The sequence below is a fragment of the Nilaparvata lugens genome, chromosome 6, assembly GCF_014356525.2.
Source record: "Nilaparvata lugens isolate BPH chromosome 6, ASM1435652v1, whole genome shotgun sequence".
Lineage (NCBI taxonomy): Eukaryota > Metazoa > Arthropoda > Insecta > Hemiptera > Delphacidae > Nilaparvata > Nilaparvata lugens.
The window spans coordinates 57,702,341-57,726,168 of NC_052509.1; the positions used below are offsets into that span (position 1 = coordinate 57,702,341).

The 23,828-nt window shown below is 32.4% G+C and overlaps 1 protein-coding gene across 6 annotated transcripts in view; it reads right to left on the reverse strand.

Moving 5' to 3' along the window:
- The window catches only part of LOC111052078 (endoplasmic reticulum mannosyl-oligosaccharide 1,2-alpha-mannosidase), a 70,472-nt gene that overhangs the window by 23,864 nt on the left and 22,780 nt on the right, over window positions 1-23,828 (reverse strand). For 2 of the 6 annotated variants that reach the window (XM_039431532.1, XM_039431530.1), the window contains exons 1-4: window positions 6,971-7,216; window positions 5,193-5,396; window positions 4,079-4,343; window positions 471-619 (exon numbers count right to left, since the gene is read on the reverse strand). In XM_039431532.1, the coding sequence (XP_039287466.1) occupies window positions 471-619; window positions 4,079-4,343; window positions 5,193-5,396; window positions 6,971-6,976 (624 nt within the window). In that variant the 5' untranslated portion in view covers window positions 6,977-7,216. Of the gene's footprint in view, window positions 1-470; window positions 620-4,078; window positions 4,344-5,192; window positions 5,397-6,970; window positions 7,217-10,766; window positions 11,294-13,733; window positions 13,881-17,082; window positions 17,248-18,809; window positions 18,937-20,629; window positions 20,818-23,828 lie in introns of those variants that run through there. The other 4 variants (XM_039431528.1, XM_039431529.1, XM_039431531.1 and 1 more) reach the window with 4 other exon arrangements.

Genomic DNA, 23,828 nt, shown 5'->3' on the forward strand with positions numbered 1-23,828 from the left:
CAACTGTAAAATTACAGTTAGTTTTTGTATGTAAAGTGTAGAAGAATGTTATAATTTATGTGATGTGCAATATTTTTATAAGCTTCTGTTATTCTATTTATTTATTTCATGTATTTTTCAATACCTGTTGACATGGCCAGTTGTAAAGTGTTTTGGCTTAATAAAATTGAATTTGAATTTGATACAGTATCAAAATATGATACAATTAATTTACAAATAGCGATACGGTCAAAATTCACAGGAATATAATAGCGATACAGTATCGAGCTACAGTAGCTTATCTATTTATCTAGTTCCACTTTTTGTGTATAGTTGAGAAGTTGATATTGTGGTAATTATATATCCATGTTGAATGAAAAAGACTAAGAAATTGTCAAAAACCACAGATTTTTTGACAATTTCTTAGTCTTTTTCATTCAATATTATCTAGTCCTTATGGCACTTTATGATGGGATTGGAAAACTATTTACAGCTTTGTCAAGAAACATTCGGTCGCCAGATAGATGGTAAGCACTCAAGAGTCCACCAAGAACGCGTATGGTAACTTCAAATAGGTTGACTTCATGGTAGGTGTTGAACTTGAGGCTATCTCGAACCCACCCTTTTGCTTCTTCAAATTCTGGGACAAACAAAACAGATATGAATTTAATAGAATCACTTCACTTATATGGGCTACTTCATTAAAATTAATAAAAACAATATAAAAACATGTAGTAACCCTGCTTATTTAAAACATTTTGAAACTTTAGAACATTTCAACAATGTTGAAAATTGTTGTTGAAATGTTTTAAATAAGGGTACCATACGTCATGTTTTTATAAACAATATAAAACATGTATGTTTCTATAAACAATATAAAAACATGTAGTACTCTTTTTATTTAGAACATTTTAAAACATTGAAACAATTCAAAATTGTTGTTGAAATGTTTTAAATAAAAAGGGTACTACATGTTTTTATATTGTTTTTATTAATCTGAATTTAACAATGCTATGATGGAGTCCTAACGCCATAAATGTTCTCCACCATATGGAATACTTATGTAGGCTACTGCAAAACTGAATTTGTTGTAGTTTTCCGGTTTCGGAGTACAGAGTTACTTTTACATTTTCTGAAGGTATATAAGAATTTTACTTCGTTTCACTGATGAGGTGTGAATAATCAATAATCATTACAAAAGCCACGGGCTCTTCAGTTTTAAAGACAGTTGGAATAATAGAGATCAGTTGCTGCCACTTCTTTTTTACCGCTTTCTTCGATAGAAAGCTGTGTTTCGAGTTATCTCAGCGATTCTGACCTAATATCAATTATTGCTGATAATAATTATGAATTCTACCTCAAATAGCTTTTTACATGATTCAATCATGAATTTCAATTTATGATTAAGTAGTATACCAAATATATAGGCCTATTTTATTTCGTCAAGGAAATTATATTGTTTTATGATTCAATCAAGCTATAAATGTTCATATTGAGATTGGATATTAAGCTATAAAGGTTCCATTTATACTCATTTAGTGTATAGAAGACAATTAACTCATTAGTTGTAAACTAATCATTGTTGTTTAATCGTTAAACAATGTTTAAACGTTAAACAATCAACTAATGATAATTAATCATTAGTTGTAAACTCATCATTGACTATTAACTCATTTAGTGTATAGCTATAAATGTTCCATTTATCCCAATCAAGCTATAAATGTTCATATTGAGATTGGATATTTTGGTAATCACCATTCATTTTTACATACAGTAGTCCACAAAAAATTTGGCAATATTTGGTGCGGAGTAGGAAAGGGATAGAGCTTTCTGCTTCTGCTTCTTCTAATAAAACAGAAAAATATAGCAAACCAGTGTTTATCAGATGCTATCTTTGTGATCTGAGTTCCACTATAGAGATATAAAACCTCCCAAACCAAGATTAGAACATTCCAAACGTAATTTCAAATGCATAGCTATAAAAATATTCAATTCACTTCCAGTAACAACAAGGAAAATTAGTCATTTGGAAGAGAAATTCAAAAATTCATATCACAACTAAACAACGCGAATATATCTAGCACCATCATCATCATTATCAACCAGCCCATACTAGACTTATTAGAATACTTATGTTAAATTTAATTAGTGATATAAGTGTTGCAATGTAGGCCCTAACTCACTCTTCATCTCTAGCACCATCATCATTATCATCCAGCTCATACTAGACTTAAAATACTTATGTTAAATAAGTTGTCTGGAATAAATTGAAATTGAATGATTTTTTTTACTAAATTAATATAGGTCTAAATACTGTACTTTACTCAGAATGTACTTTTTGTGAGTAGTATCTTCTTCACATGTAATTTTTTATGTTATACTTTTGTTAACATTTTGTATGAATTACGAGTTAATGAAAAAAAAAATACTTCCTTCTCCTAGGAAAGTTTTATTACATCAGAAATGTTTTCCCAAATAAAATAATTCGGAACATGTATTTTGCATTTGTACAGTCCAGGTTGAGTTATGATATTTCTTGTTGGTCCTCGACATATGTATCACATTTTATGCCAATTATTATATTGCAGAAGGCTTTTATTTGAGTTATCTGTGGTGAAAGTAGACGTGCTCACTCTTACCCCCTTTTCAGAGATACATCTATATTGCCTCTGCGTCATTTATATGTATTCAAAGTTCTTTCCATGCTATTTAGGCTAAGTGGCAATCGAGGTGCGGATGTTGCTTATAATACAAGAGGTAATACTAGAGGGTTAATAATTCCACCCAGATCATATTGCACTCTCTTTCAAAAGAGCTCCATTTTCTTGGGTCCTAAATTTTTTAATAGTCTGCCCGTCGAGATTAAAAATTCAAATAATCTTAAATCTTTCAAATCTAAATTACACCTATGGTTGATTCTCCGGTTGAGATTAATGAGCTTTTTGTCATTCTTAGATGACCCTTGACAGTCACTTGTTTCAATTCTTTGAAAATTTTTTTAAATAAATTATGATTTCTATATGGTGTGTGGGTGTGGGTGTGTGTGTGTGTGGTTGTGTGTGTGTGTGTAAGTGGGATGAATATTAAGATAATAAAATTTAATTAAGATAAATATTTTCACTTGAGTTTATAGATAAGCATTTTTAGTTGAGTTCTGAATGTATTTCACTCATGTTTGCAGTTAAGATTTTTCTTAAGCGAACAGTATTGTATTCAATGATCTGTAATATCATTTGCATAATGAAATTTGTCACGTAAGTGATATCATTGAATAAAACTTGATTTGATTTGATTTGTGTAGTTGAGAAGTTGATATTGTGGTAATTATTCATATTGAATGAAAAAGACTAAGAAATTGTCAAAAAACAAAAAAAACAGTAAGACAGTATTAAATTTCAATCTCTGTCTCTTTTCTTCAAAAACGCGTATTCATTCATGGTCTAATTACATCAGCACTTTAGAAAAAAAAACTAAACGTCAAACTATGAATTAAATAGAACTAAATAATAAGATAAAACAGCAACCATATATAATTTTAAGTTTTGTGTATGTTGAATGAAAAAGACAAAAAACCACAGATTTATTGATAGTTAGAAAGGCCGGTTTCGGTTATTACACCATTAAACTCTTAGTTTATCAGAGATTGACAATGGTGTGATAACCGAAACCGGTCTTTCTATAAGTATCAATAAATCTGTGTTTTTTGACAATTTCTTAGTCTTTTTCATTCAATATGAATAATTACCACAATATCAACTTCTCAACTACACAGAAAGATTTGTGAATGTGTGCAGGAATGATTATAAATTGGCATATTGATTTATTTCAATATACGATATCATATTCAATTATTATGTACTTCATTATATATTTTATTTTTATATTAATTTTTTATTATATATATTCAGGTGTCCCCACACAGGATAGCATATAGGGAACACATATTAGAAATTAGGAAACAATATTTTATTTGCTTTGTGGGATGTATTTTTGATTGTTTATTTGTTTTTGTTTTTTTTTTGTTTTTCTTTTAATAAAGAAAGAGATAGAATTGAATATAATCATAGAAATAGAATTGCGAACAACTATGGTTTATTACCTTCTTTCAAACCCATGATGTACATTGTGTCAAGAGATTCAGTTATGGAGAGGCCGAGATGGAACCAGTCCTTGAAAGAGCCCGACACCGGCTTGAGATGATCGTGACCCCAGGCGAACTTGCGATATCCGTTCCATGCGTGCATGAACGCACCAACGACCGCTCTCTGGCGGTCGGTGGTGGGCGGGGGGAACTCCACCCCCCGGTTGGGGAGGTCCTCAGGGGGTGCAACCTGCCCCACCCAGTCTTCCATCACTACGTTGTCCTGCAAACAAGCATAAACCGACCAGAGACAAATAATCTAGGACATAAATCTAGAGACAAATTATCAACTGTAGGTAAATAATTATTATCAAATGATATAATATACTAGCTGGCCCGGCGAACTTCGTACCGCCAAATAGCTAATGCATCTCATGACAAACTTTAGCTGGATGCACACCTGAGGAGGCGCGATGCGGCATTTTTCATCCAGGTGTTTCTTTCCTATTGGTTTGAATGGAAGCATTCACACACCTACTGAATCGAGCATGGCGTAGAACGGTGTGATAAGGCGATCTACATAAGATCAATACCTTGTATCACCAAGCCGCGCCTCCTCAGGTGTGCTTAGCCTTAGCTTATCTGATACATCACTATAAATGTTTATTTTTTCGTTATGGATGGAAATTAATTTGTCCAGTAATAATATTTTTTGAGTACATGATCAATATTCCAATGTATTCATGCTTATTATGTGGGTTTGTTATTATTATGTCGACCTTTGATTGAATATTTTCAAGTTGATGTAGATAATAAAGCAATGTAGTTTCAGTTTCAAACAAGTTCAAAAATATCAGGAAAAATCACAAACAAGAATGAGTGAAACCATATAATAATATAAATCATAATTTTAAAATTGATTTACCCATCTGTGACACACACTATTTGCAGCAAGTAATACCTAATTATGGAATCTTGGTTTGAAGCAAATTTGGTGAAATCGGGCCTTAGTAGCTATAACTGATACTGACATTTATAGGTACCTCCTATTCTAAATTGGTTATGGTTAAATATGGTTTATTATATTTATTTATTGGCTAAATATGGTTAGTGAATGTTTCCGATTACTTACCTGTGGATGATCAGGCTGTGCAATCTGCGCATCATCTTGAGGATGAAGCTTCTCGTTGGCCAAGACAGGTGCGGGCTCACTTGCCAGACCATTCTTCTCAATTTCGATCAGAGGCTCAACACCCAGCTTCAACACCGACCAATAGTGAATGATAGCCACTACCCCCACTACCCCTATAGCTGTCACCATACTCATCAGATACTGCTACAGAGGATTTATAACTGATTATGATTTACAAAGAGGCAATATTGAAGAGGAGTTTTGAAAACACATTATATTATTCGATCTGTTCAAATTTAATTGTGGAGAATGAAATGGTATAATAAAATGAACCCTTGAAATTGTAACAAGCTGATATTCAAAGTGATCATTTTACGTTTATAATGCTACAACTTTTAATCAAATTATTTCAATTCTTAACCAGGTTTTATAACTTGAGACTTATTTATGTCAAGAGCCTAGGTACAGTAATAAAATTACTAATGTTCTTAACCTTGAATAATCCTTGAAATATCTCGCTGTTCATTTCTTAAATTATTTTAAATTTGTAAATTGTATTTTAAGAGAAATTTGATTGGAAGTCAAAGGTTTTGGATTTTCCCATGTACTCTCTTAATAGCCCTTCCTAGGGTGAATAAATAATTTATTACCTACTCAAATACGGTAATTTTCTTACTTAATTATTGTATCTGCTTATTTTAAATTTGCAAATGGTATTCTATGAAATCATATTTGATCAGAAGACAAAATTTCCCAAGTACTGTCACAATAGCCTCAGGGTCAATAAATTCATCACTCAAGTGTACGGTATGTAATATGGTACCTATTTTTCTTCTATTTAATATCATGGTAGGTATATGGATAATGGATAATATGGATTGGATAATCGTGAGATATGACTGGATAATCGTATTAAAAAATTGGAAAACATGAGATTAAAATACCGGTACTTTGAACAATTCAATAAACTAAATCCAAGAAGAGAAGTTTTGGCTTTTGCCTGTTTTTCATTTCAGTGATGTTTGAAACAAATGAATGAATAAAAGAGACATTGTAAATAATACGTCTCAATTGAATTAACTACTTTTTTTACTTCATATCACTTGAAAATGGCATCAATATCCGAAACATGTTGTGATCAAATAATTCAAAAAGGGAACTGAGATTTTTATTTTTCTTTCTATTTTTATTACAAGTAGCCCTATACAGAAAAGAGATAACTACTGATCCCATAAAAACAATTCAATATGAAGAATTATAGGGTAGCTTAGTACAAAAATAATCTGATCGTGACTTGGGATGGTAAAAAGTCTATAACTTAGAATACAAAGGTCCACTTTATCGAAAAAATGATCAATAGAAAGTTACCGTACCGAGAACGATGAGTTAAGGTGAAATATAAAAACGATATTGTCAGTTCCATCACATTTTTATTTGAACCAAACTTAAGTTTCAATGCACTAAGGCATATCATCTTCAGTGGTCTTTTTTGGCTAGCCTGGCTAGACTAAATTAGACAGCTAACCAAAGAAGACCACTGCAGATGATGCCTTGAAGTTCAAGTTTGGCTCAAATAAGTTATGTGGAACTGACAATATAGTTCTTATTTCACCTTCATATGGAGAAATTCCACAACATATCTGTTCATAGAGTGAACGATCGGTTTTATTTATGAGTAAAAAATAAATCTGGATACAATTTTTAAGAATTCTGATTATAAAACAAACACAAATGGGTTTAAAATAAAAACCATTCAAAGAATTGATATGCGTGCTTACCATCATAGCGATCTCGATTGAACAAGGAGCTGGTATTGAGATTTTAAACAACTCAATTACTATTATAATAATAATTATTATATGGCTCTCAGTAGAAAAAAACTACCACAGTTGATAACAATGCATAAATTCATTATCTCTATTTTCACAGTTCAGTACCTACCGTAAACGTTTTGGGAAAAAAACCATCCACGATAAAATTAGATATATTTGAGTGATTCTGAACGCCATAACAGGAAAGTACGGTATAAATAGTATGATGAAAACATTTAGCAAGCTCAGGGGTTTTTTGAGAAGTGACATCATTCAATCAGCAAATAGAAGGAATGCTATGTTTAAATTTGTACGTTACTGCAGTTTTAATATGATCTAGAAGTGACCTCATACATAATTAATTCGATTGTGATCGGATTAACGAGATAGAGTGAACAATCTATGTAATTTGGATGAGACTGATTAATACAAAATACTGTATTTCAATCTTGATTGATCACTGATTGAAAAGTATCAAGGAAAGTTGATCATTCAAGATAGAATTAAATTATGTCAATTTTAAATACTAGAATGTACCGAACTATTAAAAAATATTTTAGTTTATTTGTACATTATTCAAAGTTTTAAAAGTTTGATGTAGGACGATATAATAGGTACTTTCATACTCATTTTTCTTTCAGGGCTACTCAAGTTGAAAATGAAAGGGTACTTGATAATTTTTATTATGTTTTAATACTTGAATCCTTGATAAAATATAATACTTTCACCCATCGTTTACATCTGACCAATTTAAAACAACAGATTCTTGAAATGATATTTTTAAGCTCAATTATTAACTGATCTGAAGAATATAAAATCATTGATACTAGTTAACTGGGAATTGTTAAAGGCAGGAAAAACTTTCAACTTCAAAATAATAATTTGTAAGAACTACAGGAAAGTATCCTTTAAATCTTCAAGTGTTATTTCTCAACCAGTTGCACAGTTTAGTAATGAGTACTCGCTTACAGCTGTACTGAATATGAAATAATAGAATTTCCACATTTATTTTTAATGGTAATGATTATCATCATAGTTCTACATCAATTCCTAAATAATTAAACATTTTATGTGGATAAGATGTTGCTATCTAATTAGAATTTAATTAATTTTAATTTAACTGAATGTACAAATTGTTAGAATTGAAAAAGCTGGTAAAAATTACGGCTGGATAAACGGAAAAATAGTATATATTTTTTAATCAATCATAGAACTTTTGAATTAATGATAAAATCGAAATAGACTTTTCTTCTGGAGTGATAAACATTGGCGTTTTCTCATTATATAGATCCTTTCCTGAACGATCTCATTTTTTCAACTAGCCTATACCTACAGAAAATATTGCATTCGGTAAATTCGCGTAAGTATTTCACTTTATCTGAGTGGTGTCAATATCAGATACTCTCGATAAATTGATTTATATTAAATTAAAAGACTAATAATTTGTCTAAATTGATTTATATAGTATTCTATTTTCATTTTGTTCATTAAGGCTGTGCAAAGGCTAAAAATAAACTTTCTACTGGTTATATTTTTCAAAGTTTTGCGATTCGTATATCATCAAGCTATCAAAATGAAAAAGTTTTCTTAGGAAAACATTTTTTTCCGATCATTACTTTTTGAGATATGAGTGCTTAAAGTTTAAATTTTTGGGACAGAACATTTCAAGTTCGGTAAGAGATAAATCCATGATATTTAGAGGATTGATTTTTTATGGTATTGCTAATCTAGTAAAACAAAAATTTTCTGAAAATATAAATTTTTGAGAAAGTTATTCAATTTACTAAAAATTACCAAAGATAACTTTTTGTTGAGTTTTTTTGGTAAATTGAATAACTTTATCAAAAATTTATATTTTCAGAACATTTTTGTTTTACTAGATTAGCAATACCATGAAGAATCTACCCTCTAAATATTATAGTTTTATCTCTTACCGAATTTGAAATGTTCTGTCCCAAAAATTTAAATTTTAGGCGCTCATATCTCAAAAAGTAATGATCGGAAAAAAATGTTTTCCTGAGAAACCTTTTTTATTTTGATAGCTTAATGATATTCGAATCGAAAAACTTTGATAAATATCCCCAGTTGAAAGTTTATTTTTAGCCTTTGCACAGCCTTAATATTTCGAATAACACGTACTTAATATAAGTATTGACTACAGTAATTGGAACAGGAATTTCTCAAATAAATCACAATTAAATAGGAACATCAATTTAATAATAATTATAATACAACTAACAATATTACATATTTGACCAACCAAACAGAAATTATGGTATACACTACAAATAATTGCTTATCACCGCTAAGGATTCTTACAACAGAATCGTACATGCAATACATCCTAATTACAGGATTGTCATAGATAAAATGCAAAGTGAAACAGTCGAATAATTCAAATCTTGACTAGTGGAAAAGACATTCACTCGCAGTTGAAAATTTTGTCTAATAAAGAAGATTACATCAAAGTGATAGATTGCCTTGAACATTTCAAAATTCACAGCCTTCATAACAAGAATCGAGAGAAATTCAACATTTAATTGGAAGCCTGTGTTGTGAAGGATGCGCTTATAAAGCTGATTCAACGATTGCAGAAGTATGGAGTTAATCATAAATACTATCAATTTTGCGATGAATAATATCAAAGTTCAAAGCATTTATTCTAATAATATATTGGACAATCCCAAGCTACAGGTAGATTATTTTTAAATAACAGTGCCCTAGGTTCAATATCATCAGGATAATATCAGTTCAATATCATCTGAATGCATGTTTCAAAAAAAATTGGGACATCACTAAACTATAAACACATTTATTATGTGACGCAGTTTTCAATTACTCTATGAAAGTCATAAAACTAAAATAATAAAGGAAGACAAGTAAACTGATTGACGAAAACTTCGAGAACAAAAAAATCAATGTCAAGCAGTAAAATACAGTTTATGTGATAACACTATTATTGATGATTACCTGCAACATTTTTCTAGAATGGAATGATGATTTTTTTTCGAAAAATTGAATCAAATGAATACTACAATTCTATCTTGATTGGAACAATTTTTACTCCCACTTTTGTTATGTTGTAGAAGTCAATAATTTCTGGAAGTTTGCCTTCACGTACTACTGCCCTGTTATATTTGGGAACATGAGAAATCAAAGTTTTATCGTTGGTGAAGGCAAACTCTGTTGAGGGTATTGGTCGGTCCATATTGGGTAGGTAAGAAACTTTGTGGAATCTCCAATTTGTTTTTTCTCAAAGATATACAAAGATAATAAAAAACACTTCACTAATATGGGTTACTTTTGTACAAATTAATAAAAAACAATATAAAAACTTGTAGTACTCTTTATTATTGAAAACTTTCGTTGATATAATTATTTTAAAGTTGTTAATAATAAAGGGTACTACAAGTTTTTATATTGTTTTATATTAAAGTTTAAACCGCCAATTCTGCAAAACATCTTCAAAAACAAAATCTTGAGTAATTATAGCACCAAATAACCTTATATTGTATTATTCTTCTTGAATGATTAATTAAACATACTTTGCACAAATGTAATCCCATTATAGAATGCTTCATATTGATTTCAGTTTATACAATAATTTCCGTATTTAATTTATGGTGAGTTTGCTTTCTCAGCAGTAAACAAAATTCAATAAATGCGAGTAGTTACATATTGATTAAAATAGTATGCTAATCTAGAAGCGACAAAGCATTTGATAGTGACTGTGAGCTAACACAATACGGTATTTAACGCAAATCCATTTGGAAACACATGTTCTCGACTAGAGTCAAGTCTCTTCTCGACCTGAGTCGCGTAAGTGTGAGTTGAGCCTAATTGAAGCTTAATTCTCTATGAACATTTGGAACCACCTTCGACAAAACTAGAGAGGAATGTTCGAATTCCGATGGAACTTCACAATAATTATATTACATACATAAACTTGAAATAAATTACATAGACTTGTAATGATTACATATGAAGGCTGTACGAAGGCTGTATGAAACAACAATTACATATTATGACAATGACATTAGACCTAAAATTGTAATTAAATTATAGCGGCGGTCATGACTCGTGGATAGGCAATGGATGTGCTTCTGAATTGATCACATATTTATCGATATCTAGCAACTTTCTGTCATTACTGAAAAGCAAGTAAAGATATTTGATGGTCTCACTGAGAAAGAACGACTCCATCATATCTCTGGGTTTTGTGTCTCTCACGTTGTTTACGTTACCGATTGACGTGAAACCATGTGCCACTTTCGTATACTTCTCGAACGCCTGTCAAAAAAAAACAGTTGAACACATTAAAAATGTTTAAAAAAACAGTTGAACACATTAAAATTTAGTTGAAACATTAAAAATATTTAAAAAACAGTTGAACACATTAAAATTTTGTTGAAACATCAAAAATTTCGAAATATGTTTTGTTCGAGATATCTCTAGTCACATAAACAAGTTAGTATTGTACAAAAAATACGGAGCTGAATTTCGTATCCAGATGAATGAATATTTCATGTTATATCATTGTTAAAAATTTCAGCATGACTTAAGTAGTCCGACAGCTTTTTGTACACTCCCAGGTTTTCAATAGTTTTCCACATACTACAAGTCTATAAGTTTCTGACTTAGGACCGGTTTCCGAGCTTAGGATTTAGCCAAGTTCTAGACTTTGAACAGCTGGAGACAGAAAATTGCCTTTCCGAAGCGGGGCATGGTCGCAGTTTTTATGACAATGTTTATTTTTCATTTTTATAATTGGAAACGTTTTTCCTTGACGAAATTAAACATTCCTAAATAATTGAAAATAGCTGAAACTTTACACTATTTTCTCTTTATTTTATTTTGTGTTCAATTTTCTAGTTTTTCGAAATTTAATTTAAACGTGGACTGCGACTACGTCCCGTTTCAGAAAGCCAATTTTCTAACTCCCGCTATTTAAAGTCTAGAACTTAGCTAAATCCCGAGCTCGGAAACCGGCCGACCCTAAATGTTGTCAACTGACGTCTGGTTTATATAATTATGTTAATATTACATTTTCGCCACACTGCACAGAAAGCAGCTGTTTTTCAGTCCCTACGTAGATCTGAAGGACTTTGTTTGCAGGCGACTCTTGTCTGACGTAAGAAACAAGTTTCTTTTCCGGTCTAGGCCAGAAAAGAAACAGGTTTCTTTTCCGGTCTAGGCCAGAAAGTGTACTCTTTCCAGCCGCTTGGAAGTCCGTAGTTAATAAGTCATCCGCTAGATCGGGCGAGTCCACTTTCTTCATCTGAAGTCGCCATGATTTCAGTTCGAATTTCGAATCAAACTAATTCAGCATTCGCTTCGCAACCATTTTTATTCAATTATTTATTGTTGATTAGCGCATTCCGAATTTTCAAAAATGCTTGAAGATGACGACGCCCGTGATATTCCAAGTGAAATTTTAAAAGTATCTGAAATCCTGACTGCAAATCTTCTACCACTAAAATCAAGAGATAGGTACGATAACGAGTATTCTTTATTTTGTATTCTTTATTTATTTCGACAGCAATACCTGTAGTGTGGCGAAAAATATCGTTCGCACCACGGGCAAAAATTTTTTTCCGGCTCTATCTTTTCTAGTCCTCGGCCTACGGCCTCGGACTTGAAAACCGATTTTGAGCCGGAAAAATCTCCTTTTCTGCTCTAGGTGCGAAATATACTATTTAAGCCTTTTGTATACCACAGTGATTCGCATGACAAAAATGCTCTAAAATGAAAATCTTATGTAAAATTAAATTTGGAGTTCAATGCAACCGGTCCCAAGTTCATATATTCAATGTTATTGAGGTATTTTGAAAAACGTGTACAACTCAGTGCAAATCATTCTTTTTGTTATACTTCATCAAATTGAAATTAGCAATGAAATTGCTAAGATGGTGAGATCGTATATTCATTTTAAAAATAATATATTAACAATAAATAACTAATTTAACAATAACTCAGCTGCTCTAGGTATCAATTTAAATTTATTTCAATAATTCCTCCTAATTTCTCTGTTAACAATAGAGAAGACTTCAGAGTATTTGATTAGCAATCATTTGAAGTTCTATCCAATTAATGGTTTCATTTGGTAGAGAGTTAGTGGGGAAGATATTTTTAATATTTTTTCCGAAGAATGGACATTGATATGTCCAAAGCTCCGCCAATTTATGTAGATGCATAAAAATATAATTATTATCTATAGTTATTATATTACAAATTGCTTTTTCATATCATATACAGTTCAATAATTATTTTCTTAGTCTATATCATGTAAATTTATTTATAATTTGCTGTATTGTAAGCTATTGTATATAAGTGTATAAGACAGTATATATTGTAATCTACATAAATAAAGTACTCAATCAATCAATTAATTTATGTAAAAAAAAAAATGTTTTTTATTTATTTTAATTAATTTATGTGAAACAACCAAACACTTTTTCAATAAGTGGGAGGATAAACTTCTATTTTACACTTTATATTTTTCTAAATATCTCGATCTATAGTCACATACAATAGTATTGTTTGAAAATGAAAATATTATTCATGAGGTGTAGTTGAAACTTGAAGATTATTCTCTACCACTCAACTATTTTTGAACTACTTATTAAGGCTCACATTTCATGATACTCAAACCATATGCATTATTTCCTATATGATAGATTAAAACGGTTTAATGAATTGAATTTATGGAAATAGCTTGCGAGATACGAACCTTGAAAATGTTCCATCCCCAGTCTTGATATGTAGTGTTGCCAGTTATCTGATACAAATACCAAAGACTTTCAATAAATTCTGGTCTGAGCAAATTGTGAGCATCGTTACTTTTCACATAAATATCTTCTTTCACGTTTCCTCCTTCCTGTAAAATAATGAGACACGTGAAAAATGCTAATCTCTCCGCAAATACAATATGTGGATACGATTGAAATGGATTTTAGATGCAATCGAGACAGAATTTCAGATTGGTAGAAAACCAGAAATACTTTTTAAAATGGATTGAACTTTGAAAATACAGTATATTATAGTATTGACAGTTTCTTGTCAGCCATGTCTTTCCCACAAAAAAGAGAGAGGAGAATTGCTTAGTATGTGCATCTGTGCTATAACTATAAGCTAAAGTGCGAGATAAATTACTTTTAACATGAAGAGGAGAAACCCATTTCTCCCTCCACAGTTTGTAGCATAGTCACAGACGGACATCCTGCGCACAATTGGATGCGCCGTGTCATTTCGCTTCAGGTTCTTGTGATGAACACATCTCCGTAACATACACAAACATATCACTTTGGAACATTGCCAGTGGAGGGGAGCGAAGCGTTACAAAGCTCTCTCACACAGACACAAAAGAAGGAGAATGCTGCTAGGTAGTGGGAGAGATTAGTGGAGGATAGAGCATCGGACCTCTCCGTCTTTGAGAAAGAGCCGTGTTAAAAGTAATTTATCTCGCACTTTAGCATATATTGTAAATTTGTTATCTGCCAATCTGAAGCACGTGGGGTTGTACCAGAATAGCGGGAAAAATTCAAAAGATAATCTTGTACAATATTACTCCACAAAATAATAGTATTCTTCCACTTGATATAAAGATACCAAAAGGTTGGATTTCAAAATTGATTTTGACCATTTTCATAAATGGGTTTTCAAACTTCAAGATACGGGGACACTTTAAGGGCGATACGCACCATCTACATTAAACCTTAAACCACGATTACTTGTCGATATTGTAGCATTTATTACAATGTGTTTCATACATGGTATACTCAGAATACCCCCGTGGTTACCAATGTTCCCATTTTGGGAACATACTTTTTTCCAAAATGGGGTGTGATAATGGTGAAATATGGTTGAATCGTGTTATAATACAACAAATAGGTCAATAAAACGAGATATCAAGTTAAAATTAATATTTTAAAGGAGGTCAGTTTCTTAAAGGTTAAACAATCAGCTCAGTTTCTCCGTTTAAACTGAAATGGTGCATAAGCTTGAGTTCTACAAAAACGTTGAACTAAAATTCTAGTTTAAACCGTCACCTGACTCAATTGAAACACATTATAATAAATGCGCCGCCCATAAATTGATTTAATAGTTTAAAAGTTGAATCAACTTTGGAGAAAGCGCCCCTTAATGAACCAGTACTATCGATATTAAAATATCGATCGATACTGTCGAATTTCAGTAACGATACTCGATACCATCCAACTAATCTAACTTGATAATATTAGTATCGAAATATGTAATCACTGGTTTACTAAAAATGAAACTATCCCAATATATTGTTAGAACAATGATGAATATATTGAATTGGAACTATGATTAGCTGTATTTATCATATTGTTATGTTGAGGAAGCATATTTAGGTTTTTACCTGTTGCTTCCATTGTAAAACTGTGAATAAATCCTATTATATTAAGCGAGCAATTTCTGTATATGGTTATCTGGTTAAGTATGTCCAACGGATCTCGAAAACGGCTCTAACGATTTTCACGAAATTTGAAACATAGGAGGTTTATGATATAAAAATTCGATTGCATTAGGTCTCATCCCTGGGAAAACTCGCTGAAGGACATGAAAAAAATAATTATTATTCATCCTTGGAAAAACAGATGATAATTTCGTCGTCTGTCGATAACAGACGATGTGAGTGCCTGTGTGGTAGAGAAACAGAATTACAGTACGTTCAGCTGTTGAACTATTTGCAATCAATGAGCTTATTCACAGAAATATTAATCTAGAAATTTTAATCGATTTGATCAAAATAATTTGATTTGTTGACATGACATGGTATATCATTCTAAATAAGAGTATATCATAATTTTCAAAGTTAATCATTATTTTACAGTTTTAAGTGATTAGTGAGTGTTATTTTATTATTCAATTTTGTTAGTAACCAATCTAAAGCTGCGTTTACACCGGAGTTAATAACATGAGTTATTAATAAAAAGTTGTCAACTTGACTGAATCGACAAAAAATTATCTTGAAAAAAGTTGATAACTCGTGTTTTCAACAGAAAATTCCTTGTTATTAACAAGATTTATGTCATCGAGAGTCGGTAACTTTTGTTGATAACAGGTTACTATCTTCCCCGCAACCCCCTCGCCCAGCATCCCTACCCTACAACTACAGCTGTTCCCTAATAACTACAGCTGCAGACAAAACACGTGACAAAGTTATTAACTTTTGTTGAAAACAAAACTAGCAGCCAAAAGAAAATGTTATTAACTTATGTTGAAAACGTTTGTTTTAAACTCTGGTGTAAACGCATTATAATTTATTTAAATTAGATCGCATGAAGATCATTATTTTAATGATCACACACATGTTTCAATTCAAATTTGAAGACAATTTTTTGCTTTTTATTCCGGCTGTTATATCATATGAAGTCTCGTTAAATGAAATATATGAAAGTCAATTATATTGGTAACAAGATTTTGTTAAAAACAAGGAATTTTTGTTAAAAACACGAGTTATTAACTTTTGTTCAGATAAATTTTTGACGATTTAGTCAAGTTAATAACTCGTGTTATTAACTCTGGTGTAAAAGCAGCTTAAATTATTTCAATTCAAATTTGAAGACAATTTTTTGCTTTTTATTCCGGCTGTTATATCATATGAAGTCTCGTTAAATGAAATATATGAAAGTCAATTATATTGGTAACAAGATTTTGTTAAAAACAAGGAATTTTTGTTAAAAACACGAGTTATTAACTTTTGTTCAGATAAATTTTTGACGATTTAGTCAAGTTAATAACTCGTGTTATTAAATCTGGTGTAAAAGCAGCTTAAATTAGAACTTTTCTGTTTTCAAATGTTTGGACCGAAAATTGGACCTGAATTCAAGTGTATGGAACATTACCTACTTTTTGGACTAGGCTATTTTTAGTGTATAAATCAAAATTAGAGGAAGAACCAGTTTTGGGCTGTGCCTGTTAGTCCTTCCCCAATCATTTTAAAGAATTTTGTTTTGTTCATCAATAAATAAATAAAGAGAGAAGCTCGGTGCCCCGATATTAGATGATGAATACTGGGGAGTAAGTACAAAGTTTGTAGTAGAATAACGTACCTGAAAGCTGAAAAATGATATTTCAGGAGCGAGGAAAGTAGGTCGCTGAGCATAGGTCTGGTAACAGGTCTCCATCAGGTCAAGCGCCAACTTCAGGTGATCTTCCGGTAGACCGTTATGATAGCCTAGAGCCAGCGTTCCGGGGAGGTAGCAAACCAGATGGTCCTGAAAATATAGAATCCAATTGTAAAATGTAAAACGACAATGTTAATGAATGAATTGAACGAAAAAGACTAAGAAATTGTGAAAAAACCACAGATTTATTGATACTTAGAAATCCAAGTTTTCTACTATTTATTAGATCAATAAATCTGTGGTTTTTTGACAATTTCTTAGTCTTTTTCATTCAATATGAATGATTACCACAATATCAACTTCTCAACTACACAAAAAGCAAAAAAGTTACTGAATGAAGGTATAATGATTGAGGATATTGAATGAAACTATAGTGAGGTCCAGGAGGTATTTGATCAACATTGGTGTTGCTGTCATTGTCTATCATTCGACAAAGCAGATAGTGCTAGACTTTTTTAGCTATACAATGAAGCCAGATCGTTTTATAACAATGTATAAATATATATTCAATTTCAATCAGCAACGCTACTCTCCTATCTTTCTCCACTGCCATTATAAAGTGGACCTCACTAAATAATGTAGTGGAGATTGGATTTTTATCACTCGACAATGCTACTGATTGGAGCTATAGTGAGGTCCACGTTATAATGGCAGTGAAGAAAGATAGGAAAAAAACGTAGCCGATCTTCAGTCTTGTCAATGTCTTCTATAGACGGTAGCTGATACAGGTTTATTGATGTAATATCAACTGTTCATTCTCGTTTAAAATGTTCAATTATATTTTATCAAGCAAGAAATTATATTTTTCAATAATTCCATAATAATTTTCATAATTAAGATGAAATATTTTGTTAATTATTAATTCTTATTTCTTATTTTTTTATTGTGCAAAATACTACAGTCATAATAATATTATGATTGTAGTATTTTGCACAATAAATATGTTACAAATATCTTACAATAAATATGTTTTCAGTTAAAATCAGTAGCTTTGTCAAGTGATAAAAATCCAATCTTCACTGTGTTCTAGTTTCAATCAATATAGCCAGTCAATCATTCTATAGTGAGGTCCACGTTATAATGACAGTGTTTGATTAGCAATGATATTGCTATCCTTGTCCATCATTCAACAAAGCGGATAGCGATATATCTTTCTCGCTTTGCTCTGTTGCCTGATCGTCTTATAACAATGTAGAATTAATAATTAATTAACAAGATAGTTCACAGCTGATTTATGATGAATAATTCTATAGTCTGATTTTTAATCTAATATTGGCGTATGAAGGAAGCTCCTTTTTCCTTTCATATTATCCTTGAAATTCAAAATTTCCAAAAACCTTGTATATAGCCTACGTCGACGCGCAATTAAAAAAGGAACATACCTGTCAAATTTCATGAAAATCTATTACCGCGTTTCGCCGTAAATGCGCAACATATAAACATTTAAACAATAAGAAAAATTCCAAACCGTCGACTTGAATCTTAGACCTCACTTCGCTCGGTCAACTACAACCTGTGTTTTTCTGTTACTAGATTGGAACTAGGGCACAGTCAAGATTGGATTTCCATCACTTGACGAACTACTACACATTTTTCCTAGAAGACAAATTATAAATAACTACCTAAATGACTGTATTTGAAAGCAAAATTACCATTTTCGGAACGAAATCGTGAGTCCCGCCTTTCAGCTCACCAATGAACACAAGATCGCTCTTGGGCGTGCGCCTCACCAGCCACTTCTTGATTCCTTCAACCGCTTCCAAATAGTCATCCTTCAAACTGAAACCACACATGAACATGTGTTTTTCATGTTTGAAAAATAATCATCAATTTTTAAATCCAAAACATACCTGACAAACACACCTATATAGTGAGGTCCACGTTATAATGGCAGTGGATAAAGATAGAACAACAGCGTTGCCTGCTCTATTCCTTAATTAATTATATTTCTATACTGTCAAAAACAGATTTGACATCGATGCAGAGCTAGAAAAGGATAGTACTACGTGCTTTGCCGATGATAGAGAAGAATAGCAACATCAAAGTTCATCAAATACTGTCATTATAACGTGGACACGATTGTCAATAGTGTTGTTATTCTTGTCTAACATGCAACAAAACAGATAGCGCTATCTCTCTCTAGCTTTGCAATGTTGCCAGTTGGCCAGAAATATTTTATTTCACTTTTGACAGTGACTGTACAGAAGTAGACAAACAATCCTCAGTCGCCATGTTTTATTTTGATTTATAAAAAAAGTAGATAGGTCGTATAATTGATTTTAAATATATTTTCGAATAAATGAATAATTTTTAGATATTACCTTATGAGAAACATAAATTATACTTGAAATGACACTTTAAAAGTTAACTTTGAGACCATCGTAGACTTTGTCCATGCTTCAGTTTATCGGAATAGGTTAGGCCTACAATGGTACCGGTATATATAATATTGAAAGGGTGTTTCAGAATTTATCATTGAAATTTTCTTATTATAGATAAAATTTATATTTTTCTACTATTTTAAAGAGAAATTGGAATAGAATACAGTCTACCGAATAACTTAATTGCTATTGTTTTGAAATTCAGATTGGTGTATCACATCTTTTTAAAATAGCCGCCATTTCAGGTTTGTATAAAAATAAAATCTGATCTCAGTTATGAAAGCAAAGTTTAGAATCAAATTATAAAAAATATATATTTTATTGATGAAATCAATCAATTTGACATGAAATTGATTATTTTATCAAGGGAATTAAAATTAATATCAGATCGAATTTAATGGGATGAATTGAATAACAGCTGTGTACACTCAGTGGCAAAATGGTGCCAATTTGGCAACGTTGTTCTCGTATCTTTCTTCACTGCAATTATAACGTGGACCTCACTATAGTACAAAACGTAAGTTCTCCCTAATTTCAACAGAAATAGTTACCATATCTAAAGGTAGACTTCCGCAACAAAATGATCTAATCTTATGTAAAAAATGATTTGGAAGCCAATGCAACCGGTTTCAAGTTCATATATTCTATGATTACTGAGTTATTTGGAAAATTTTGCACAATTCAGTACATTTAATGTAATATACCATAGATCATTGTAATAAATCAATAAGCATTAGATGAATCATTTTTAGTGGCACCAATATGTATAGCCTAATTTGATTGTGTACATCTTAGGCTGGTGTTAGACCAAACGAACGAATGCTTGTTCTGAACAAAGATTTATATAATCTGGATAAAGCCAGTACCAAAGCTCTAAAGCCATGAACACTATCATTGGATTCATACACTTTTAGAGACATGCTTCTCATATATGTCGGGGTGTCTCTATGTTTTTTTGTGCTCCAGAATTCGTGCTGCAACTTTATGTCTGATAGGTCCAACCCGAGCCCTATTCAATTGTGAACAAGACTCCTGTTTGAATTTTATTGTGATTTTCACTTTCCATTAGTTTTTCAAAATCTATTACTCACAAGTCGATAGTTTTGCCAGTTTGTATCCACTGTTTCAACAGGTACTCGTAATAGCTGTCACCGCGGGCTCCCAGCTTGATGTCTGTGTAGGAGTGAAACTGGCCGGTGTTCGGATTGATGAAGATCGGAACCAGTCCATCGGTCTTCGGAAGATTGTGCACACTTTCCGACACTTTGAAAGCTGCATCCTGCAAACGTTACAAACAATTTGATTTGTGTATTGAAAAATTCATGAATAAAGAAATGAATTGAAAAAATCTTTATTCATAATCATGTACAGGTACATGAGAAACAGCGTCAATATAATACAAGCAAACATAACATAAAAAGTAGTAGAAAACAGTCTTGAACCTCCTATTGAAGTAGCCAAAATTGATAAACAACAATCATACACCTACAGTGTGATTTGTAAACTCTTGTAGGGAGTACAGAGACAATGATATTAAATACTCCTTGAGTTTTATAATTTGACGATATAGTCCTGATCTCTGAGTCTTCTGAAAAACTCCAGCAAGCTGTGACGGAATGGTCAGAAGAACTGAAAGAAAAAGGAATGGTTCTCAATGCAAGGAAGAGCAAAGTGATGGTGGTCTCAAAGGTAGGAGGAGAGAATGTAGAAGTTAGGGTTGATGGAGAGGTGCTTGACCAGGTGTCGAAATATGAGTATTTGGGTGCGTGGTTCTCTGAGGATGGAAAAATAGATGTTGAGGTGCTGAACAGGGTAACGAAAGGTTAACTGGCTTACTATTCCGTCAAAGACTGTATATTTGTAAGAAAAATATCAGTAAGAGGATAAAGAACCAGGTATACAGATAAATAATTGAGCCAATCTTACTGTACGGGAGTGAAAGTTGGCCCATAAGATCATGCCATGAAAATAAAATAAGAACGGTGGAAATGAAATGTCATAGAAAAACATTGAGGGAGACAAAAAGGGATAGAATACGAAACACCAGAATAAGAGAGGAAGTTGGCATGAGAGATGTAAGTGAGAGGATAGAAATGAGGCTGCTTAAATGGTATGGACATATACAGCGGATGGATGACAGTAGAAAAGAGAAACAGTTTGTGAACGTGAGAGTGCAGGGAAGGAGAAGTGTAGGTCGACCGAGGTACTCATATGAGGACAGAATTGAGGAGATTGGAAGAAGAGGGAAGACTATTCCTGAGATGAGAAGGAAGGCGATGGGCAGATGGGTATGGAAGAAATGGGTCGAAGCTACCCCAACGCTGTAAAGGCATAGAGGGGAGAGACAAAGAAGAAGAGAAGTTTTATACTTAATTCTTTAATGTTCTCTATTGTCTGTAATTATAAAGGCAGCATTGTGAAGTATTTCCTTCCCACGTAGTGCGTCTTTTTCTTGAAAAATTCTAAACCGTGACTTTCCGTTATCCTCCCAAATCTACTATAGTAGCCATGAGTCTCATTCCGTAGTTCTTCTAGAACCTATGTTAGGAGGGTATTCCTAACATACATAATAAAATCAAATACATATTGCCCGTAAGCTTAAGAATGACAAGCTGCGAAAGAAACAGTTTTACAGAGTCCATTCTTTTCAATTAAATAAAACTTCTCTTAAATGAATCACCAATTTTCTGTGTTGTTGTGAAGGAGATGTTGTGGTGAATATCCATATTGAATGAGAACGACTTCATATTGTCAAAGCCACTGATTTAAATTGCCGTTTTCACACTCACCGATTGTCGGTCGACACTTAGAGCTTGTTCACATGACAGCGATTTACGCTCGGTTGTCGCTCGATTGGCAAATCGCTCGGTTTGCCAGCCTCGTACACATGACAGCGATTCATGAGCATTTTGCGCTCGGTTATGATAAATAATTTCTAGGTACAACATCTATGTACTCAATCTTAATATCCTAATCTATGTACTTAATCACTATATTACTCTCAAACATAATATATTACTGCTCTGATCGAAACCGCTCGGTTGACTGAAGACATGTGTACGCTCTCATGCCTGCTCTAGTATATCGAGCCGCCCGGCAACCGAGCGACAACCGAGCGGTTGTAGTCTGAGACTACAACCACCGCGATTCGCCGGCGACTACTAAAACCGAGCGATGCAAGTGTACGGCACCATGTGTTTCCCTATACCTGGCAATCGCTCGGTTTGTCAACCGCGCGACAACCGAACGTAAATCGCTGTCATGTGAACAGGCTCTTCGAGTTGGTTACCGGTTGAGCAATTTTCACCAACATCTGATTCTCAGCCGATCGGAGGATAAGTATTAGCAAAGTTTCCAAAAGCAGATATGGCCAGTTGCAGAGTCGTCACATAAAGTTAAAATCAGACATTTAACTTATTTATGAAGCCATAACTCCACTTTCCGTTGCACAGATGTCAAAGTAAACTATAGCTCCCATAAAACTAAAAACGCCCAATTAGACACATGATTTCGTTGCAGACTCGTCAAATAGAGCTTATTTATGTCTCCAATCGCTAAAAACGGTCATTTAAATTATGGGCCCGAAGTCGTGCTGTTAAATCCAATATCTACTCCCACCACATGCATTTTAAAGGTTGTGATAGCTTTTTTTGAATGATGTTTACGAAAAACCATCTGTATATAAGTAAATTATTTTTCCTAAAGTTACGTTGAAAAGTGGCCATTGCTGCACTGATTACAGAACGCAAAGAATCACTTTTCCGCTCTAGTGCGGGAATAGTATATTTCGCACCTAGGGCCGAAAATGAGACTTTTCCGGCTCGAAATCGGTTTTCAAGTCCGAGGCCGTAGGCCGAGGACTAGAAAAGATTGAGAGCCGGAAAAACATTTTTGCCCGTGGTGCGAACGCTATTTTTCGCCACACAGAGAAATAAACAATATATATGAGAATAATTGTTTATTAAGCAGTTCCGAAAACAAAAGTGGAAGGTCATAGCTCTAGCTATTAGTATAGTTATTAGTATCTAGTTATTAAAGTATAGAAAACTGAAGAATACATAATACTTGGAAACCTCACAGAATCATATTGATTTTTCCAATACATCAATAAATTTTAGTTCTATTAGGATCCTCCTCAATTTGAATCAGGCAGCCTTTTGTTTTCCCAATTCCAAAAAAAATACCTAAAATACTCGTTTCACTGGGAATTCGTGTCTGATAGTAGCCTACATTATAACTGAAGAATATAAATTATTACTCATTTTATTGTGATCTATTCATGTTTTTCTT